Here is a 20,801-nt window from a genome sequence, read left to right as displayed (position 1 = left end):
TCTGTAGACGCTTAATAGTTGCACGCGGCTCGTAAAATATAATTATCACATCGTGTAAGCAGTGATTGAACGACGCGAGTTTCATCAGATATATACGCTTTCGAGATCATTTTTCAATAACCAGCCAATACGAAATTAATCGCGGTATCGTCTCACCAACCAGTAGCGTCGCCTCTTTTCCGCGAGTAAAAAAAAAAGAAAGTCCTGTATGCGTATACAAGACACAAAGGACTCTGCGTTGAGCTCGCAAGGAGAAAAAGAAAGTTGCCACTGCTCTTTATTTCATTTTTTCTTCACGAAAGGCAAAAAGGAAACGAGGTTCTTTTTTTTGATCGCTATCTAAATCAACGTCGTTGTGTGTTATAAGCAGGGGTCAGAAAAACAAGCTTGTTAACAATTTTACGAGCTAAAAAAAATAAAGTCGTAACTATTTTTCTTTGGGAGAGATAAGGAAAGGTTGATAAATACAGTGCGAATTCTCATGGTGGTTTAAGGCAAGGAGCACAGCTCGCTTGCAGAAGATGTATAGCTAGCGAGCAGCAGAAATGATTAGGAAGTCTCAATGCGTAAATCAAAGCTGCTATTGCCCCGACGTCAATATTGGAACGAACCAGCCGGAACGGGGAGAGTTAGTGTATATACATGTGTATTTTCAAAATACAAGAGGAGAAATAAACGTATCGATTGACCAAATAATTATAACAGATCGCGAAATACATCTACTTTTGTTATAATAAAAAAAAGTTAACTTGCATATTTCAGAGCTCTTCGTCCAATTCACCCGATAAAAATAAATAGCATATCGATTTGAGCGTGTATATAACCAACTCATACATGAAAAGGTGTTGAGTCAAATATTACATATCGCAAGCGCGAATAAGACAACGGAAATTTCCAAATTGTTCTAACGACTCATGGTCAATTTCGACACGAACGCAATGTGGCTTACATCGTGTACGACGCGACAATAAAGAAAAAGAGAAAAAAAATAAGAAAAAGAGACGCATGTCGTTTCCGTCGTAGAGTGTGAGAAACGTAAAGAGCCCCGGCGGAATAGTAGAGGGGAAGCGTAGACTCGCGCGCGTCCTAAAGACTCCGATAAAAGCAGCGCAGACGCATCCTTTCGTGGCGTTTGTTGTCCGTTCCCTTTATTTTCTTCTGGCTGTCTTTGTTCGTGCAGCTGACTGCGCATCAGAAGCAAATCGAAATATCAGTTTCGGCTTTTAATAATCCAAGGGTCACTAAACTTTGTCTCGATTCGCTTTTGACGTGCGTAAATAATCACGCCGAAAGATATTATTTAACCATCTGTTTTTTGTTCTCGAACTGTATAACGACGTTTTAATATGACATCGAAAATTTTCGGTCTTGCGAAGGAAGTCATCAAGAAGAATAAGCACAGTTTCAAGATAAAGAGCGAGCAACAGTGAACAGAACAGAAAAAAGGACGAAATGCGAAGTTTTCAAATCATGTAATTACACTCGTACATTTTTAAACGAAAAAAAGCAAGTTTTTAAAAAAACAATCGATCTCGTATAAAATGGCTCTGACATGTATGTGAGAAAAAGCAACAACGACAACGAAAGCAGCGGCAGCGTGTGCCAGTGGCTCACTGAGAGCGTGCATCGTCAATCGACGATCGCAGAAGTAGTTCAGGATAACGAAGAGATTGACGAGTACATCGATCGAATCGCTTTTCCTCTTTGTACGCGCGCGCGGTTGACTTGAAAATGCAACGAAACAAAAATTGAGTGAGAGGCGTTCATTAGGAAGGGGCAGAGGCGTAGCTCCTCCGTATGTGCACACTCAACAAAAACAATACGGGCGAGCGAGGAGACGCGAGCGAAAGCGAGAGTGACGGGAATAAACGGACAAGTTGTTTTATTAGGATGGCTTTTGCTTCTTTTTTCACTTTCAAATTTCAAAGCAATCGAACTGAAACGCTTCAAAGGGACAAGCATATATAACCGTCAAGATGTACAACATAAAAGCGTTTCGTCAATTTTGTTCTATTGGGTTTTCCAACGGCATGAGTGAACTTAAAATTCATAAGTGGTTCATTACCAAGTTTGACCCCCCACGAAAGCGTGCGTTTCTGCCGAGCGCGCAGGTGCGTTATCAAATCTCGCACCATCGTAACTACTCTTTCTCCGCAATCGTTTCGCAGCGTGAGTCACTACGTAGACTCCCACGCGCGCGTTTCGATAGTAATTACTGGAGGGTCCGAGGCGGACTTCCGGCACACGCGTTTGTACTTTCCAGATATTTCAGCGCAACGCGCTCAAATTATGTACGCGCAGCGCGGAACTTTTGATTTGCCGATTGAGAATTCGCCTGGAATTTTTATGTGTGTGTGTGTGTATATGTATATGGTGTGTGCATGTGTATAGTGTGTATATAGTGTATGTCTGGAGGATGTATAGTGCGTGTATATGGTATGTATATGGTGTGTGTATGGGGTACGTGTGTGTGTATGATATGTATATAGTACATGTGTATGGTGAGGGAATGGTGTGTGTGTGTATGATGGGTGAATGGTGTATGTGTGGGGTATGTGTATATTATGTATATGGTGTGTGTGTATCGAGGGTGTACGGTGCGTGTATGGTGGGTTGTATGGTGTGTGTGCGTGCGCGTGTGTATGGTATGTATATGGTGTGTGTACGTGCGTGCGCGAACAAGACTTGCGTAAATGTCTACACGGAGCCTCGATCCAACAAAGCGAAATTGCGGTTTTTTCCCTATCTAGAAAACGCATTGAATACGACAGTGAAAAAAAAAAGCCGATTTTTCTTGGCGAACAATGATCTCCGCCACCTCATTCCCTAGCTGAATAAACAAAAAGCGAAGAAGCAACAGTAGACAACGACACGATAGCTTACAAGGGAACACACTCCGCAAGGAACAAGAGACGGAAACGTGCTCGGTTACCTCCGGCGAATAAATAATTGCCCGAAGATTTTTTTACGTGCCGACACTCTTTATTGCCACCAGTCTCTTTCCGCGGAATTTCTAATTATCCGATGCGCATCTTTCAGTGGCAAAAAGTTAAAACTGTTTCGTGCGAAGTGTCGGCATGTTTTGTTTGTTTTGGAACGAGCAAATCGGAGTTTACACGCCTGAGTTGATATCCGCAGGACGCCAGATTTTTTTTTTTGATAAATGGTAGCTGAGGGAGTTTCTGTTTGTCAAGAGAGAGACTCAAATAGAAGATTAGATGGCGAGTTATACAAGGTATTATTTGGCTTCGAAAGGCGACATCAGTTATTCATATTTGAATAGGAAGAAGATCGTTACTAAAGAAAAAAAATTTATGTTGTTCTGTGCATATCTTATTTAGCGTATTTTATGCTGAGCATATCATTCATGAGTTTGAGTTATTTAGTGATTATTATATTAAGTATAAAAAAAGTCACACAAAAATCTGTCCCTTCTCTACTGTACGTACACGCCTCAAGGTATAACGTAACAAATGTGTAACAACCGTTAGGCCGCACGGTAATTATTTTTTTTTCGATGTAAAGGGATTAACATAGATGCGCGCTTCCCGCGCATTAACGAGTTTCATGCGTGCTACATGTGCAGAACGAGAGCGAGCGCTAGTCGGTCGTAACGCGGGTGTCGATTTCCACGGAGACACGCGAGTGCATCGTCTTTTATTTTGATGAGCTTGCTGCGAGTGTTGGATTTTGCCGTGGGATTTATTAGAGTAAAATTATGCGCGGAAGAATGAAATTCGAACTTGGGGAATATTAGCAATTTTAAATACGTAATGAGCAGTCAAGATTTTCTAACGATTATCGTGTTAGACGTGAGATAAGATATGCAAGATATTTCCGTAGTATGCTAATTATTTCGCGAATCATTATAATTTATGGGATTACAAAACTTCGTAAAATAGGTCATAGGTGGGACAATTATCAAAAATTGCAATTCGCACAAGTAACAATCCTCGGTTAAAGGCCAGAAAAAATAAAAAAATGACTTCATCCGCATAAAGTGCACAACTATGGGTGATAATCTTTTCTGTGGAAACAAAACGCAAAAGTCGCTGGTTATCTCGTCGCCCGAGTAAAATAAGCGAAGGGCAACGACGCCGTCAAATTTATCGTGCTTGCGTAAAAAACTTATGTACTATCGGGCGAGTTCAAGTTCACATGATGTATGTATATATATGTATAGATATGTATATGTATATGTATATTTTTTCATTGTGAATAATGTTCGCAAATATAGAGATAATATGTTTTCCTTACCTTTCGAAGTCTTTCCAGCTCGATCTGCTCAGCTGTCGTCACTTCGACGATACCAATACTACTCGACTAAAAGAAGAAAAAAGAAAAATTGACTCTCGGTCGCGAAAAAGTGCGCTTTAGTATCTTAATTCAAAACTCGTATTTTATCTCGAGATTTACGCGCGAGCAAAAGAGAAGATCGCGAGAGAGAAAAGCACGAAATGATGATAACGAACGGCGCGCGCTCCTTCCTTCTTGTAGTGCAATTGTATTCAAATCAATATGTAGCCTGCGAATATTTCGCAAACTCCGTCACGCAACAACAACGGAGATGAATATACACGTGCGTTTACTGTGTTGTCTATTTTTTTCAAACGCAGGAGAATTACGCGGGACCGTCGTAGGTTTTTAATTACTCGAGCGCGTTAAAAATTTGACGATAAAAGTTACTTGGAATAATGCGTTACTTTGATAATGTCGTTCGGAGAAAAGGTAACCGTCGCAATGTAATGTAAACGTAAGTGAATAGTTTTCTATTATTTAAAAAAAATGAAAGGAAAACTAACTGTAAAGACTATTTTCATCGCTAGCTGAATTACTCGAGAACTATGACTATATTATTCATATAATCCTCTTATAGCAGTTATAAGAAGAAATCGGAGTGCGAATTCATTCGTGCTGGTTGTCTTCAGAGTGCTATGGTAATTACTTTGACAATATTTTCATAATCGCTTATATCATAGAACAAGGAAAAACTCACCTTTGCGTTGTTAGCGGCCCAGGCGGACGAGTCAGGTCGCTCGATCTCTTTGTCGAAATTAACAAGGGAGTGAAAATTGTTTAGTTGACTTGGGCTGCACGGTGGTTCTTCGGCAATTGTTGCATTGGCCAAGTCGTAGTCGAGTGACTTCGTATCGGCAAGCCGGCTACCACCAACACCATCAGCAAATCGACGAGCGAAACTACTTTTGAAAAAATGACCTGGTGACACCTCACTACCCAAGGCAAACTCGATCTTTGGTGGCGAATCGGCCATCGTTCTATCACTCGCTGAATGTCACCCACAAAAACTAAGTGTCGAACATGTGTTGTTATTCGCACGAAAATCAAAAAGGCGATGAACTACGCGAACACACTGCGATGAATACGCGGTAATAGTTTATTCCACTTTCACTCACAAAAATCACTTTTACTCTTACACTGAATCGTTAATATACTCGTTTCCGTTAAAGCACAAGAAACAATTAAGAGAGCGAAAAAGCCAGACGCTTCCCGGATGCCGGTGCGCGGCAGACTGAGCGCTTAACAATGTGAAGTGACGATTAGAGCGCAGCGTCGTGCTGTGGAAGGGGTAGTGGTGCGTGGGGAAGCAGCAGAGTGTCTATAGAGGAATGAAACGAGGCGTGCCATTGGCCAACAGTCCACCAATCACAGGTCCTTAGGTATAAGCGCGCTCAACCCAAGACGGACACTTGCCCTCTGTGAGCTATCTTCCAAGTAACTTTCCCTTAAACTCGAGGAATCGGGGATGCTAATTGCCAAGCGAGAACTTTCCCTCAAGTTTAAGGCGTCAGGACGCTATATGCTACAATTTCGTGGCGTCGGGGACGCTATATGATACAGTTTCGAGGCGTCGGGGACGCTATCTGCCAAGCGTCAATTTTCCCTCAAATTCGGATGTCTTGGATAACAGAATCACCTATGTATTTTTCTCTGAATTGGGCTAGTCCCTGCATACTGTTCATTTTTTCCAATATTCTATTGAAATGTTATGTAGCTTGGTGTTATTGCAACAGGAAGAAACTTGCCGTAACTCTTTGTCTTCTTTTAATTTCAATCGTTTCCAGGAATGGGAATTGTCACCGAGTAAATAGACGGTTCCGATTAATTATAATATTAATTATAAATTTGTTAACAATTTTCTAAAATAACTTTTACGTTTCTTAATAAATTACGATAGAAATGCGGAAAAAAAGATTCTTGGCGAAAAACGCTACGTTCGAGCGAAGTGAGAGTAGAATGCCACACGAGACGAGGAACTCTCTCGAACATATCGTACAGTATTATAATATATATATTATTAAATTTTTAAGTTCGTCGCTTAACATACAGTGTCCAGACGCCATGAACTTGAGGGAAAGTTCTCACTTGGCAAATAGCATATATTTTTACACACGTATCAAAAAATACTGTACGATACATGTTCGAAAAAGAGTTCCTCGTATCGTGTGCTTCTCCATCCTCCCTTCATTCGATCGTAAGCGTTTTTCGCCGAGAATCTACTTTCCCGCACTTCTATTGTACTATAAAATATACTATTAAATTTTTAAGTTCGTTTGAAATGTTGGAATAGTAAATTACGAGATAAATACGGGAAAGTGGATTTTTCTCTCGTGTGGCGTTTACGCCCGAGCAAAGCGAGGGTAGAATGGCCCACGAGACGAGGAACTTTTTCCCGAACATGTATCGTACCGTATTTCTCAATAGACGTGGAGGGTACGATTTTTAACGCACGTTTTTCGCAAAGCGTGCGGGGAAAACGTATTTTGCGCACGAAATGTCGAATAGAATGTTCTCGAAAAATTTTAAGAATAAATGTAACATAATTTTCAAGAATTAATTTATGACTATAATCCCCGACGCGCCTTCGTCGTTATTTTTCCCAGAGATAGGGATCGCTTGTCACCCGACGACTTTACGAGCAACTTTAGGTTTGGTGAATAGTAATTTATTGAACCTACGTGAGAAATGGAAGGTAGACCTCCTTATTTCGAAGAAAGGATAAATTGAAGTATATGCCCATCAGCCTACTTCCCTGTAGCCAAACGAGAAGTCAGGTACATTCAAGAACAATATCTATTATTGCAGGGTTTCTCGTACTAATGAGGGTCACTTGAAATACTTATACAATATTAGCAGCGAAGGACTTAATTTTGGTTATCATTATAAACGCTTTAATGCATGCTGGGTAAAATATCCAAATGCAATTGAATTAACGACTATAGAACTGGAAAAGTACGTGGGCAATAACGATTGAAGAGAAAAGGGAAAAAGTGTTTACGGCATTTTCCGTTGCACGAGAAAAGAGATTAAATAACATCGGCATAACTGTATCACGAGCACATCAAGTTTATTGTCCTTGTGCGCGCTCTTGTCGCGTAGTACGAGGGGCGGCAACTTTACGCTAGTTTCATAATAGCCGCGTCGCGTCGGTAACGCTATATGTTAAATTGTTACATGTATACACTGACACACCAACACCTTGCACGCTTACGTCTTACGCGTTCGAAACTCTATATCCACGTGTGAAAACATTAATTCACTTTGCACGACCTAAGGCGTGAGCCTCTCTCTCATTGTATTTTTTTTCCGTTTGGAAGCACCGGTTTTCTTTGGAAAATCGTGCTTGCTTACTGATAGACAGAATAAGTGTAGTTGTTCTTTTCTAAATCTACATGATGTTGCTTGCTATACATCGATAATTTATCGAATGCTACATTAAAAACTCGAAAAACTTGGTTTGATGTGTTAGAATAGTTTGATGCAGTTAGCATGAACAGAATAATTTTTATAAAAATTATTCCAAAATATATTATTTTTGATAAATTATAACAATTGATGAAGAGGCCACTTGTTTTACATAATAAATCTTGAATATTTTACTAACAGAGTATTTGTTTATAATTGTAAATAAAATTGTATTTATAAAAATATTTATATTAGTCTATATTGAGGGAAAATGTTGTCGGTACGAATGTTAAATATTTTTATTTAAATATTTTATCAATTGACGGTTTCACAAATGCAACAATAAGTCGAAAATTATAAAACAAAATTAGATTTTATTGTACAAAGCAACGTAGACACTTTTAATTAAATAGTATGATTCTTCAATCAAACCATTTGACAAAAAAAAAACAATAGCCAATTATAAACTTGGTAAAATTAATAAATAACACGTATTTATGACTAATAAAAGAATAAACATGATTATCTCAGACTCGTAACCCTTGTATGATAGCAATCAGAACGTAATTACTTCTCAATATTGACTATAATATACATAACTCTTAGACTTTAGCTGTAAAAACAATTAACATTTCAGGTTTTACGACGAGTGACGGGTGTGTAATCTTTCTTTACTCTAGCAGAGCTAGTGTTTAGTACGATCGGCGAAATTTCTGGCGATGAACCATATCGCGATAATTTATCTAAACGCTTTTGAAGTGAAATATTGCCGGGACTACAGTGGTCAGCGGGACTGGCGAATGAAACACTTCGGTCGATAGGCCATGATGTTGGTGTACCTTGAGCCGAACGAGGCTGAGGTTTCTTCGCTAATTCCGTAGTTACTTCGTCAACACAACTTTCCGCGTAAGATATGGGGTTCTAAAATAAAGATTATTGTTATTACAACATTACAAATGTTCAGCATTGAATTGACGATGTATTCAGCATTGAAATTACTTGTATGAGAGATTTAAGACTGCGAAGTGCTTTCATTAAATGTGCTTGGCGAGGATTACCGGTGAACACACTTTTATCCGAACAGTAAGCCACAGCAATACTCCACAGATTGCGACGCCACTCGAGATTACTGCAGGCGACAAAAGAACCAGGTGCAAACATACCTTGATAGCCAAACGAGGAAATACCATTCCAGAATAGTACTGATAAATACGATGAACCACTGTCGTTTGGTTTTGGATATGCAATATTGACCATTTCGAAATTTTTCATTCCCTGTAGGAACACGTTCAACGAAAATTTTTACTTTTCCTTTCTATCTAAATTCAGCTTTGAAATAAAAAAGAATAATTTAAATATACATATGGAGCAGATCCCGATGATACGACTACTCCAACAGTGTCGAACTCTCCGAATTTTGGCTCGAAACCAGCAACTCCGATATCAGGAATAAAAGTGCAAATACGATTTGGATACGGTAACTTCAACAAAGGTTCGGTCTTGATATGTGTAATCCTGCTGGCTGTAAGGTGGAGGTCACCGCCCCTGTTAAAATGAGTCATGAACTACGTCATCATCATCATCGCTGAGATATTATTATTCTGAGAGATAAACCGCGAGAAAAAAATGGGGATCACTACGGAATGCACTAAGTCACGGTCTTGTAACCGAGGGTTTGCTTATCGCGAGAGATATATCGTGAGTTTTAGCATTTTTTCCAAAAGTTGCCAACTGTTTGTCGAGACTTGATCTCTTTTTCAAATAGCGGATGGCTTCTTATCTGTTGGCACGTTTAAAATGGGTTTGTATCTTCTTTCTTTTCTTTTCTGACTCTAACAATGCGGTTACGTGTAAAAGATAGCGTAAGTTTAATAGTTTTTTAAAGTGAGATAAAGATAAATGACACCTTTTTGTGAATTTGTTATTGATTACAACAAAACAAGTTACTATATAATATAAAATATTAATGTAAAGCTCACCGGTGTCCCGACGTGAAAGCGTTATAAATACTAATAGTATCGCCTTCTCTGATATCGCAGTCGGATTCTTCGCCGGCACCCCATATCGACAGGATAACCGTTGTACAATCATCGACAAGCCGAATTTTTAACACAGTTGTGACGTCACGTCGCGGCGGCAAACCATGACGTACTTGTGATTCAAGCTTACGCTTGAACTCTTCTTGCTTTCGCTCATAGTGATTGAATTTTTGCGATATTTGAATCTATAGGAATAAATAAATATTAAATTAGCTAAAGCTTTTCTTCTATACTGTTTGTAGGCCATTTATACAGTACTTGAGATGTATCTGAATCATCGTCGGATTCTAATTTCTTTTTGGAGTGGAAATTTTTTTGGGCTTCGGCATACATTGCGTCGACCTTTCTTTCCACTGCTCGCTCGTGGGCTATTGCCACTTTTTCTTCGCACCTCGCGTTTCGGTATACTAACAGAATTCAATTAAAATTTTCATATTAAATTGTTGAATTTCTTTACTGAAATCAACTCACTCGACTTTCCATCTACAGTTTTTTCTCTGTACAGAATCGGATAGACTCTTGCAGCTGCAGCCGTAATTTCTCCAATCATTCCACCAGCTGAAATAATATCCCTTAATTTCACAGGTATTGGTCGTGAAATTTTTTGATAACCTAGCTTCACATCCCACTTGGCTCGTCGCGTACAGTTCGTATGTATTTTCAGACTCACATTTGGCGGTTTCTATGCCCAAAAAAGAAACATTTATGTCAAAAGAGTATATATTTTGTAACTTAAAAGCCATTGAGATGACATACCTCGAGAGGAAAAAATCCTCTCTCGCATTCCATTAGCTCAGCGCCGTAAGTGATGATCTTAGTGCCTTCCTTGATCTTACCAGTCGAGATATAATTAGCCATCGCCGAATCTACAGTCAGCGGAATATCATACCAACCATCAGTAGCTTCTACTTTCCATCGAGACAATCCTAGCTTAGTTATAACTTCTTTGCTCGTTTCTTCTACAACGATAGACTATCAAAAAAAATTTATCTCAGTTAAACGTTTATCAAAATCGATCATATTGTAGAATATAGATTTTAAGTATAATTAATTACCTCTTTGATGGAAGAAATGCATAAAACCATACGTCGCGTAGATACATCATCTTTCTCCAATATCCTTCTTAAAGCTGGCCTTTGAGCTTGATCAATTTCTCGGTCGTAGCGGTATTTCAATTCGTTCATTATACGGTGAGGGGTTAAATTCCTATAGAGAAATATGTAAAATAAATTAATGTTAAGCCTTATTTGTCACAGTTAAAAATTAGAATATCTAGCATACTTTGATAACTGAATATAACCAAATCGCATCCGATCTAATGCAGCTAGTTTCCACACAATCCATTTGTAATGATTTTCAATCCAGCCCTCCGGTAAAAGTTTTGGATCAACGCCTGGCATTGCGAGAAATGCTTGCGAGAACTCAGATACACCCGCTTGGCCATTTTTATTAAAGATTAACAAAGCACCGTCACCTAGGTCTAAACTTACAATATTCTTTTTCCTAAGACATTGTGTTTAAAATTAGATCTTTTTTATTCATTGTATGACGAAGTTATTGTTAAATTACAAACCCAGTAACGTTTGACGACAAGAACGTATAGCAGGTTGCATTAGAAGCTGTTACTTCAAGTATTTTTGTATCGAGATGAGTTTGCTTTATCTATAAATAATATGAAAATTATTCAAATGCAAATATTTTAACGGTTAAAAATGTTTTAACCAGCGAACAACGAACCTGCTCATCACTAAGAGGCATAGGTACTGAGCTACCTACTAACTGACTCCATGACGTTCGGATTTTACTATTTGTTAATCGCTCATGCAATAACTTGCCTACAGTAGGTTTTATTTTAATTCTCTTCTTGTTTCTTATTATTTTTTCCTATAAATAATGACTTTAATGATAAAACTTTTTTTTCAAGTTTCATAGATAAAATGAGCCCAACAAATAAAAAAATATTACCTGTTGTAAAATTGCACGTATCCGCTCCTCTGATAGATCTATTTCTTCCTCTTTTATATCGATGTCTAGTCTTTGAATTTCCATGGATTGTACAGGTTGAGTATCATTTTCTCCTCGTATTATTTTTCTATACTTTTCATCATCATCATTCTCATCCTCATCAGAGAATAGCTTACGACCTTGAAGTTCACTTCCAACCCTTGGTTTTTTTACAGAAGTCAAAGGCGTATCACTGTCAGTATCCGCATGTTTACGTTTACCTATTTCAATAAAAGGAATGTTTGTTTCCACTGTTCTGTACTCAGTTTTCTCGGATACGTTTTCAATTAGTTCATAATTCGATTCTTTTCCACACTTTTTTACATTTATTTCCTTTCCGTATTGCAAAAACAAACGACGATCCGTTGTAGTTAGATTTGTAATTGTAATTGACTGACCTGCTTTAATGTCTAAAGCTATATCATTATGCTTCTTGCACTTATTTCTTAAAAATGTTTCAAAAGTACCAAATAGCCGACTGCTTTTTATGTATTCTTGATCAGAAAATCCAAAACAACTTTCAGAAAAATTGAGTTTCGAACAACTTACCGTAGTGATATCATTTTTCTTCTGTTTTCTCACATTAGACGAATTAATTTTACTACTATTTAAATAACTAATATCAACTTTAGATAACCAGGAGTCTGAATGCGAATCGAAGAACTCACTGACAGATAGACCCTTTTGCAGAGGTTGATTGACGGATGATTCATTGTCATGGTCCGATTTGTTTAATTTCGCTCCGGTGACATTTTCACCAGTTACCGGAAAACCACCAAAAGATCTATATCTACCTGTTCGCTTATCGTCACAGTCTAATTTTCGTTTCAATAAGCTTATTACATTTTTAGTCACTTTGTCTGTAGTTAGTAAAGTTTGATCGTTATTGATGACTGTTTCGTGATCTAGTACTTCTTTTTTAATGATCTTTAGTGGAGCAGTTGTGGTACTCATTGGTTTAAGAATATTTGAAAAATTTGGCACGATGAAATTGTTATCTACATGAATACTGTCAGGAATACCGGCTTGTTGTGGCGGTGAAAAGAATTCAGCCAAATCACCGATTTCTTCAAATTCTTCATCGACATTCTGATTTTCTTTCTTTATAACTACTGCATCTGTTTTTATAGGCTTCGATGCTATAAACGGTGGTTCTCGTAATTTACTTTTCACTGACTCATTAGGAATCTCATCACTCAACTCATTATAGATGTTCAAATAGTAACTCTCTTTATCATTATTTATAGGAATATCAATTCCCCTGGCAGTGCAAAAATCATCGTTTAGAGGATTTACAACATTCTGTTTAATACTGTTTATATCCGGTATAATGAATTTTTTTGCATTAAATGTTAACATAACTTTATCATTAGGTTTTGAAGTCAACCCTACTTTATGCTGCTTATTTGTTTTTATGTTGAGTAAACTATTTTCATCTATATCATTTAATTCATTATAAATTTGTAAATACTGTTCTTCTTTTTCATTACTCACAGCAATTTCTCCACCACGAGCTGTAGCAAATCCATCTGTGAAAGCTCTTGAACTTGAAATTTTTGTTTTCTTGGTAGTGCTAGTTTTTGATGGTTGATTGACGACGGGTTTCTTACCATTTGATTTTTCGATAATACTAAAGTCAGTATCATCGCTCAGTTCGTTATATATTTTCATGTAAAGGTATTCTTTTTCTTTACTAATTGAAATACCTTCTCCACGAGCCGTTGCAAAACCATCGCTTGCACTTAATGTACTTAAAGTCGACGTTTTCGTTTTATTTGAATTAATGTTAGATCTTTGGTTAATAGGATGGATGTTTGGTTTTAATGAATTTGATGTTTTCGCTGCAGAAAGATTTAATCCATCACTTAATTTATTGTAGTTTTTTAAATATAGGTTTTCTTTGTCTTTGCTAATCGGAACTTCTCTACCCCGAGCTATTGAGGTGTCCATATTCTGTGGTGAAAGTTTTGTTTCAAAAAATTCTTCAAGATCTCGATCTTGAAAAAGTTGTAACTTTTCCGTTTTGTTATCTTCCACCAATTCCCTTCTTCCAAAATTTATTAATAATTTTTCTGACTGTTCTTTCTTTTGTTTAAAATTAACCTCATCAAGTAATTCTTTTTCCATTTCCTGATTAATTTTTGTATAACTAAAAAGCTTTTCTTGATTTACAGGTATATCTTTTGCTATTAAAAATCCATCAGTACTTTGGTTAACTTTGCTATCAGAGTTAAGCAAATCATGTTCAATACAAGCTATTACTGATTGTTCACTAAATTTTTTTGTTTCTTTCTGATTTGATAGTTTATCATTATTTTCATCAACAGAAACCTTTTCAAAAGCTTGTTTGTTTAATGTAATTTTATTACGTACACGTATATTATATTCAATATTACAATCTAATGAAGTGTTGCATTGTTCCTTCTTTGACTGTTCACTACTATTTACATTCTTATTATTTACAGCATTTACCGGTACATCATTTATAATTAAATTTATATGAGTGTCTTTAGTACTTGAACTTGGATTTTCAAGATTATTTTCTAACAAAGATAACTTTGAAAAAGGTATCAATGCCAAAGGTTTGGCTTTATTTAAGACAGATTTTTTTTCTTGACTGAATGTTTTATCTGCAAGCTCAAGTTCTATAACAGACTTGGAAAAAACTTCTTTGGGTATGAAAGTGTGACTGATATCAATTGAGCGCCTGATTGGTTTCTGATTCTTTTTGATAGCTGCCACTCTTTCAAGAACATCATTACTTACACTTTTTGATATGTTTTCTTTATTTTCAAAATTGACTTGTTTTGGGCTATTTTGAGACTGATTTGAATTTAATGTGGGTTTTATAGTTTCTTCTTTAATAGCAATTGAACACAATTTATCAATTGAAGTGAATGAAGCATTAGAAAAGAAGTCTTGAGTAGAGGTATTACTATTTTTGGCTGTATTGACCACCTCCTAAAAATTAAAATTATATATCAAGATTGTAATTTATTAAAGTGTATGACTTTTAGTTATAATGTATTATTTTTGTTTACCTCAATTAACTTATTTTCCATGCAATCTAGGTTATTTAGATTATTGCTTTCTGTCATTGCACATTTGTCAACTTCTTTATGAATATCAAAAGCAGATTCACTATTTGTTGAACTAGTAGTCTGAGAAGCTACTTTATCTCTACTGCTATTGTTTGGTTGATCATTATTATTGTCAAGATCTAAGTTGAGATTATTAAGTATTTTGCGTTTCACTTTTCTTTTTGGTTTTCTCTTCCCTCCAAGAATAGGAGAAGTAATATTCTTTAGGTTGAATTCCATATTTTGTTGAGGTGGAGTTTTGGATCTGGTAGGTGTTTTATTAATCTAGAAAAAACAATAGATATTAAAACACACTCATAATAACAATTTAATTGCTTTTAATTTAAATGAATAAAATTTTATTAATTTGATTCCTGGTTCCATTTCATTTTCATGGTAAAAGTATATGTTAATTTAAATAACTATTTTAACTGTTTAATATTGTAATGAGCTGAAGGAAATTAATGATCTCAATGTATGTCAGCATTATTATATGCTATAGAAATTCTTCAAAAAGTTTTATTTACATATGTAGGATATAAACAGTTCTGAAGTTAGTTGAGAATCAACATACATATTTGGAACTCGAGTTAATTTGATTTATTCATTTATTTTTAACATTAGTATGATGTCAAAGTTCATAGCACCACTTTGTAATCGAAATAGTCAATTTTAATACATGTATTTACAATAACTGATAGATTAAATGCTACAGTTTTGTATTGAAAAATGGTCAAATCTTATGCTATTAATACAGTTACAAGTTTTATTACAGATTCTGGGTTGTTCCCTTACTTTGTTCTCAGGTGTCTCCATGTCACTAGTCCACAAAAAACTTGTCTTTTTTACAAAAGGTAAAAGCCCAGCTGGAGTTCTTGGTACTACAGCTCGTCCAGGAGTTCTAAAATTACATTAATTATATTGAAATTAAAGAAGACACATCATTCAAAGATTATGATATTATGTGCACCTACATTTCATTAGCTCTTAAACAAATTGTAGGAGTTCTCATGGAAATTACTGATGAATTCAAAGTATCATTCTTTATAGAAATTTTAGGAGAGTTACATGAAATATCATCTACACGATCATCGTCTGAAAAAATGAAAATTGATCTAACATGGAGTATTTATGATTTTAATTTTATTTGTTATAGTGAGATAAGCTTTTTCCTCATGATACAAAAGTGTCAAATCAAAATAGAATTTTCCAAACCTGATATATTGCAAACCCATGACATAGTTAACTTATACAAATAAGGCAAGAATATTTTTTTCAAAAATACACAAATGTAACCTATTGATTGCATTATAGTGAAATTGTAAAATAAAAATGCACGAATCAAAACATTTTTTCACAAGTCATTTAAATATTTATTACCTGAAAATATTTCCTGAGATCCAGAGTTGTTTTTTAAGTCGTTGATATGCCACTTAACATTGATAAGTAGATTTTCATTGTTTTCCAAATTGCCATAATCTGCATTGGCTACACTCATTGTTCCGTTGTTTAACTCATTCGAAGATTCAACGTCATATTATACTCATTGATGAAAGAGTACCTAAAAGTGGTAAAAAAATCTGCATTGTTGGACTATAAATTTAGTCGTTTAATCACTCAACAATCTAAACAGCAGAACATTAACCATATCGCGCCAAAAAATTGAGCATAAAAAAGAACCGGGCAATAAGCAAGTAGACGAAATCCGTCCCTAATCATGTTGATTTATAAAGTTGTGCAATAGTTCGACTTCAAAATGCATATAAGAAATCGAAAGTTTACTTATTAAAATTGTTTTGAGTAAAGGCAACACAGTATCTTTAACTTTCCTAAAAATATATTATTTAAATCAAAATATTTTAGTTATGTTGACTGCGGCGCTAGTTGTTGGCTCATATTGGCAATCATCAATGGGTATCTGGGAAAATATTGTCAAACTGCAATACCAACCGTGCAATTCCCAACACGGCAACACACTCAACTCATCACCATGGAGACTATAAAATGAGACGGACGCGGAGAACTATAGTAAAGTATAGTATAAGCTTCGCGGGTATATGGAACTTGGAAAGTTGGAAATACTCGACTCTAAGGTTGGAACTTGGAAGCTCGAATTCAACGAGAATTCGCGATTGAACGATACCGGTGCGTCGCCTTGGTGGATCAAGCAAGTAGTTGAGGACCACTTGTAGATTCAAAAAATAGCACTGGTAAAAGGAACATATTTATTGAAAAAAAATGTTTTTAGGGTCCCGAATAAAAAGGAATCGAAGGAAATTCGTATAACTCATTTTCGACACTCCGTGCGCAAAGTGCGTCTTTCCCGCACACTCGGTAGAACACGTGCGTTGAAAATCACACTTTCCACACCTCATATAAAAAAATACGGTACAGCACATGTTCGGGAAAGAGTTTCTTGTCTCGTGTACCTTAGCTTTCCACCCTCGCCTCGCTCGGGTGTAAACGCCACACGAGACAAGAATCTACTTTCCCGCACTTGTATCGTAATGTACTATTTTTTAAATAAAAAAATTACTAAAACGTTATCTAGTTTTTTGCAATTTAATTTCAAAGTTGCTAGTACGCTGGAAGCTTCTTGCTATTTTCTAAATGGTGCATTCGTCATTTGTTATATTTTCTTTGCAAATATATCGATAATGCATAAAAATTTGTAAATTTATAATTTAGCTTCTCTTTCTGTTCTCATTTTCATTCTTAGTTTACGGTGAGTAACAAGTTGATGATCTTTCTATTACTCAATAATCAAAATGACTGAAATGTTCTATGTAGGGACAACATTTTTCATTAAATTTTTTTTAGATTAGGGTTAGCTGTAAATGTAATTGAAAAGAATAAACAAAAATTTTACAATTCCTCAATGTGCAATTATGAATTATAATATTACCCAAGGGAAGGTAATACAAAGCAACAAAATGCTTACTGCAGATTATCCTCGTAGTTGATGTGAATCTTAAGATTTTTAACGCAATTAACCATTCGTTAAATAATTTTTTATTACTTGGAAGCGTGTGAAAATGCAATTTATTGTTTTTCTTATTCTAATAATAAAAAACTAAACAATGATCTTTTTGTTTCGTATTTGCAATTTGCATTTGCACGATGATCAGTAATCAATGTAAACATCCTGTCTGAATGCGAGTCAGCAGATTCCTGCATGGATTAATCGATCAAAAAAAGAAGTTAAATAATTAAAAAAAAATTTTTTTATTGGAAAAAATAAGTTATTGTCTTTTAATTTTTAAGTTTTTTTCTATTCAGGATCCGGAAACGCATTTGTTTCAATTAATAATGAACTTTTTCTATATTTTTTTATACTTCCGATTTCTAGTTTCCTGATCAATTCACCAGGGCGGCGCACCGATATCGTTGATTAGTCTCCGTTTCTAGTAGTCCAGTCACTACTCTTTTATTCATTTAGTCTCTATGCTCGTCATACACGTGTATAGTTTGTTTAGTTAGTATTTGAAGCTAACTTTTATGTCATATTAATAATTATTGTAGTCTCAAAAATAGCTTTAAGATCAGTTACGTTATTTACAATGAATCCAAAGACGAAATCTGGAATTCATTGGACAAATTTAGAATTACGAGGTCTTCTCGAAGATGAGGATTCATGTGTATATCTTGAACGAACAAAAAAACACTTGGGACTTCATCCTGTTCACTTGAATGATTTGAATAGTTCTCTTCGTGAAATACTTAGTGAAAAATTAAACTTTTATGATCCAGAGTACGTCTATTATTCTTATTTCAAAATGTTTCAATTCACAATTTCATTTTTATACCTTTTTGTTTGAAAATAATGAATAAGATTGTAAATGATATTTTGCAGACTGAATGGTTTGGTATTAGCTTATCGAAACCCAAAGATCTTATCTCCATATGGAGAAATATTATATGACACATGCTATATTCACATCGATATTGAAGCAGATTTCTATGTTTTTAGACCAGAAATTGGTCGCAGCTTGAAAGGTTGGTAGAACTTTAATTATAGCAAAGTTTATTATTTATTGTCAAACTTTTCATTGTAGATTACTATTTTTTAAATAGGAAATTGATTGAAAAACTCAATTTCATAACAATATTACTTTGTGTTTTATTATTTTTCAGGTTATGTAAATAGAAAAAGCACCAATCATATTGGTATTTTGGTCCATAAAGCTTTTAATGTCTCCATTCCCAGACCAGATGAAGATGAATTAAATGAAAAAAATTGGCCTGGCCACCGTGTTCTAGTTGGCCAGGAAATTCGATTTATACCTGAAGATGTTGATTTTAAATCAAGACTTCCATACATTAGAGGATTAATAAATGAAGAGTATGAATTTGTTTTTGACACATTTAACTTCTAGTTTTTTAATATTTGTTATTTTGAAAATCAAATGACTCAAATTGATTACCACACTATATTTTTTTTATATAATATTTAATTTTCAGAGATTACTTAAATGGATGCAAACTTTTTAATGAACAGATTGCTGCTAACTATGAATCAGAGTTTCAAGAAATTACAAGGAGAAGTTTTAGTCAAGACAATTCTAGTAAAACGATTGTAAAAAATGAAAACAATCATATAGTTTTTAACAGTGATTCAGAGATCGAAGTTGATCCAGACAGTGGATCTGAAAGAAAATCTTCTATAAAAAAACTGACTATATCTTCAAATGACACAAGTTCTATAGATTCTCCTTTAAAGAAAAATAAAAGAAAATCAACACCTGCGCGAGAGTTAGGAACGACAACTGAAAACCTAGATGTTAAAGATGCTCCTGAGCGACTGACAAAACGTAAACACAATAATCCTAGTGAAACTGATGATGAAAGAACACAAAAATCTAATATAAAAAATTTATCACATAATGACACAGCTGATTATTTTAGTGAAACGGAACGTATCATAGATTCACACAAAAAAAAACATAAGAAAAGAACAAAAAATCCTCTTGATTTTGATACTGAAGATGAAAGAAATCACAAAGCTGAAATTAGAAATATAATAAATAACTTGTCACAAGATTCAATCGACATTAACCAGAAATCACCGAAAATGTCGAAAAAAACAAAAAGAAAACACGAAAACGGTGAAACAAGTAAAAAAGATTTAGCAAATCAATTAACGCAAATTGACGATTTATATGTTACTAAGAAACCAGAGATAAAGACAATTCGAAATAATAAGTGTATGGATACTGAAGATGAATTATGGTATAAATCGACAATCGATAAATCCCTAACTCAAGCAGATGACTTAGAAACATCAAAATCTAAGAAGAAAAGAAAAAGAAATTTTCTCGATGAAATACCTGAGGACACAGAAGATGAAAGAAATTATAAATCTGCATTAAAGAAGTTTATAGAAACAAATAATTTAATACCCGAAGAATCGCCAAAGAAACGGAAAAAGATACAAAACGAATCCGAATTGTGCGAAGATACAGAAGATGAGAAAAGGTATATAAAATGCTTAAGCGTGATTTGAATAGTTAGTAGAAATTAATATTTTATGATTATTAATACTTTTTTGATATTATTTAGGTATAAACATATTCTGAAGAATTTAGATTTTCAAGTACCAGCAATTCCAAAAAAGAAACATAAAAAGATGATGGCAGTAAACGAAGATCCACTCATGGATACTGAAAATGAGAAGCAGCACAAATCTTACTTGAAAGAACTGATTGAATCTATGGAAAATAATAATGCAGAAGTTTCTGAAGACAGCGTGAAAATTAAAAAAGAAAAAAAATCTCGGAAAAATAGTATTGTAAATGGTGATATTCATGAAATGAATGGTATATTAGATGTGGTTGTAAAAAGTGAAGAAGAACAAGAGACAAAGAAAAAGTTAAAAAAAAAAGAAAAATCTGACAGAGAAGAAAATGTCTGTGAAGAAGTACGATGATGATTGTATTTTTGGAGGACAAAAATTTTTTATCTTTATTGAAAACGA

General features: G+C 35.0%; 3 protein-coding genes across 3 annotated transcripts in view; 1 reads left to right on the top strand and 2 right to left on the bottom strand.

The window, feature by feature from the left end:
• The window catches only part of LOC131665309 (uncharacterized protein DDB_G0271670-like), a 72,200-nt gene extending 66,684 nt beyond the window's left edge, over positions 1 to 5,516 (bottom strand). Inside the window, exons 1-2 of the mRNA XM_058937131.1 lie at positions 4,997 to 5,516; positions 4,258 to 4,323 (exon numbers count right to left, since the gene is read on the bottom strand). Of these exons, the coding sequence (XP_058793114.1) occupies positions 4,258 to 4,323; positions 4,997 to 5,272 (342 nt within the window). The 5' untranslated portion in view covers positions 5,273 to 5,516. The remainder of the gene's footprint in view (positions 1 to 4,257; positions 4,324 to 4,996) is intronic.
• Positions 5,517 to 8,108: 2,592 nt separating this feature from the next.
• Positions 8,109 to 16,436, bottom strand: LOC131665410 (uncharacterized). Its single transcript, XM_058937287.1, has 19 exons — positions 16,208 to 16,436; positions 15,802 to 15,922; positions 15,541 to 15,728; positions 15,251 to 15,258; positions 14,789 to 15,112; positions 14,121 to 14,708; positions 13,711 to 14,039; positions 11,709 to 13,509; positions 11,481 to 11,627; positions 11,317 to 11,405; positions 11,025 to 11,246; positions 10,799 to 10,949; positions 10,500 to 10,715; positions 10,215 to 10,425; positions 10,002 to 10,150; positions 9,684 to 9,928; positions 9,066 to 9,249; positions 8,704 to 8,979; positions 8,109 to 8,625 (listed from the first exon to the last, which is right to left on the bottom strand). The coding sequence occupies exons 1-19, from the start codon at positions 16,323 to 16,325 to the stop codon at positions 8,338 to 8,340; spliced, it is 5,655 nt and encodes a 1,884-aa protein (XP_058793270.1). The 5' UTR covers positions 16,326 to 16,436; the 3' UTR covers positions 8,109 to 8,337.
• Positions 16,437 to 18,310: 1,874 nt separating this feature from the next.
• LOC131665382 (DNA-directed RNA polymerase I subunit RPA43) lies at positions 18,311 to 20,758 on the top strand. Its single transcript, XM_058937244.1, has 5 exons — positions 18,311 to 18,578; positions 18,681 to 18,823; positions 18,962 to 19,169; positions 19,289 to 20,302; positions 20,387 to 20,758. Exons 1-5 carry the CDS (start codon positions 18,388 to 18,390, stop codon positions 20,751 to 20,753), a joined length of 1,923 nt encoding a protein of 640 aa, XP_058793227.1. The 5' UTR covers positions 18,311 to 18,387; the 3' UTR covers positions 20,754 to 20,758.
• The last annotated feature ends 43 nt before the right edge of the window (positions 20,759 to 20,801 follow it).

Source organism: Phymastichus coffea, unplaced genomic scaffold (genome assembly GCF_024137745.1).
Source record: "Phymastichus coffea isolate CEN01 unplaced genomic scaffold, Cenicafe_Pcof_1.1 PCOF00050, whole genome shotgun sequence".
In the NCBI taxonomy this organism is placed as follows: Eukaryota; Metazoa; Arthropoda; class Insecta; order Hymenoptera; family Eulophidae; genus Phymastichus; species Phymastichus coffea.
Note: the sequence above shows the minus strand (reverse complement) of the source record. Positions and strands in the feature narration are given on the sequence as shown.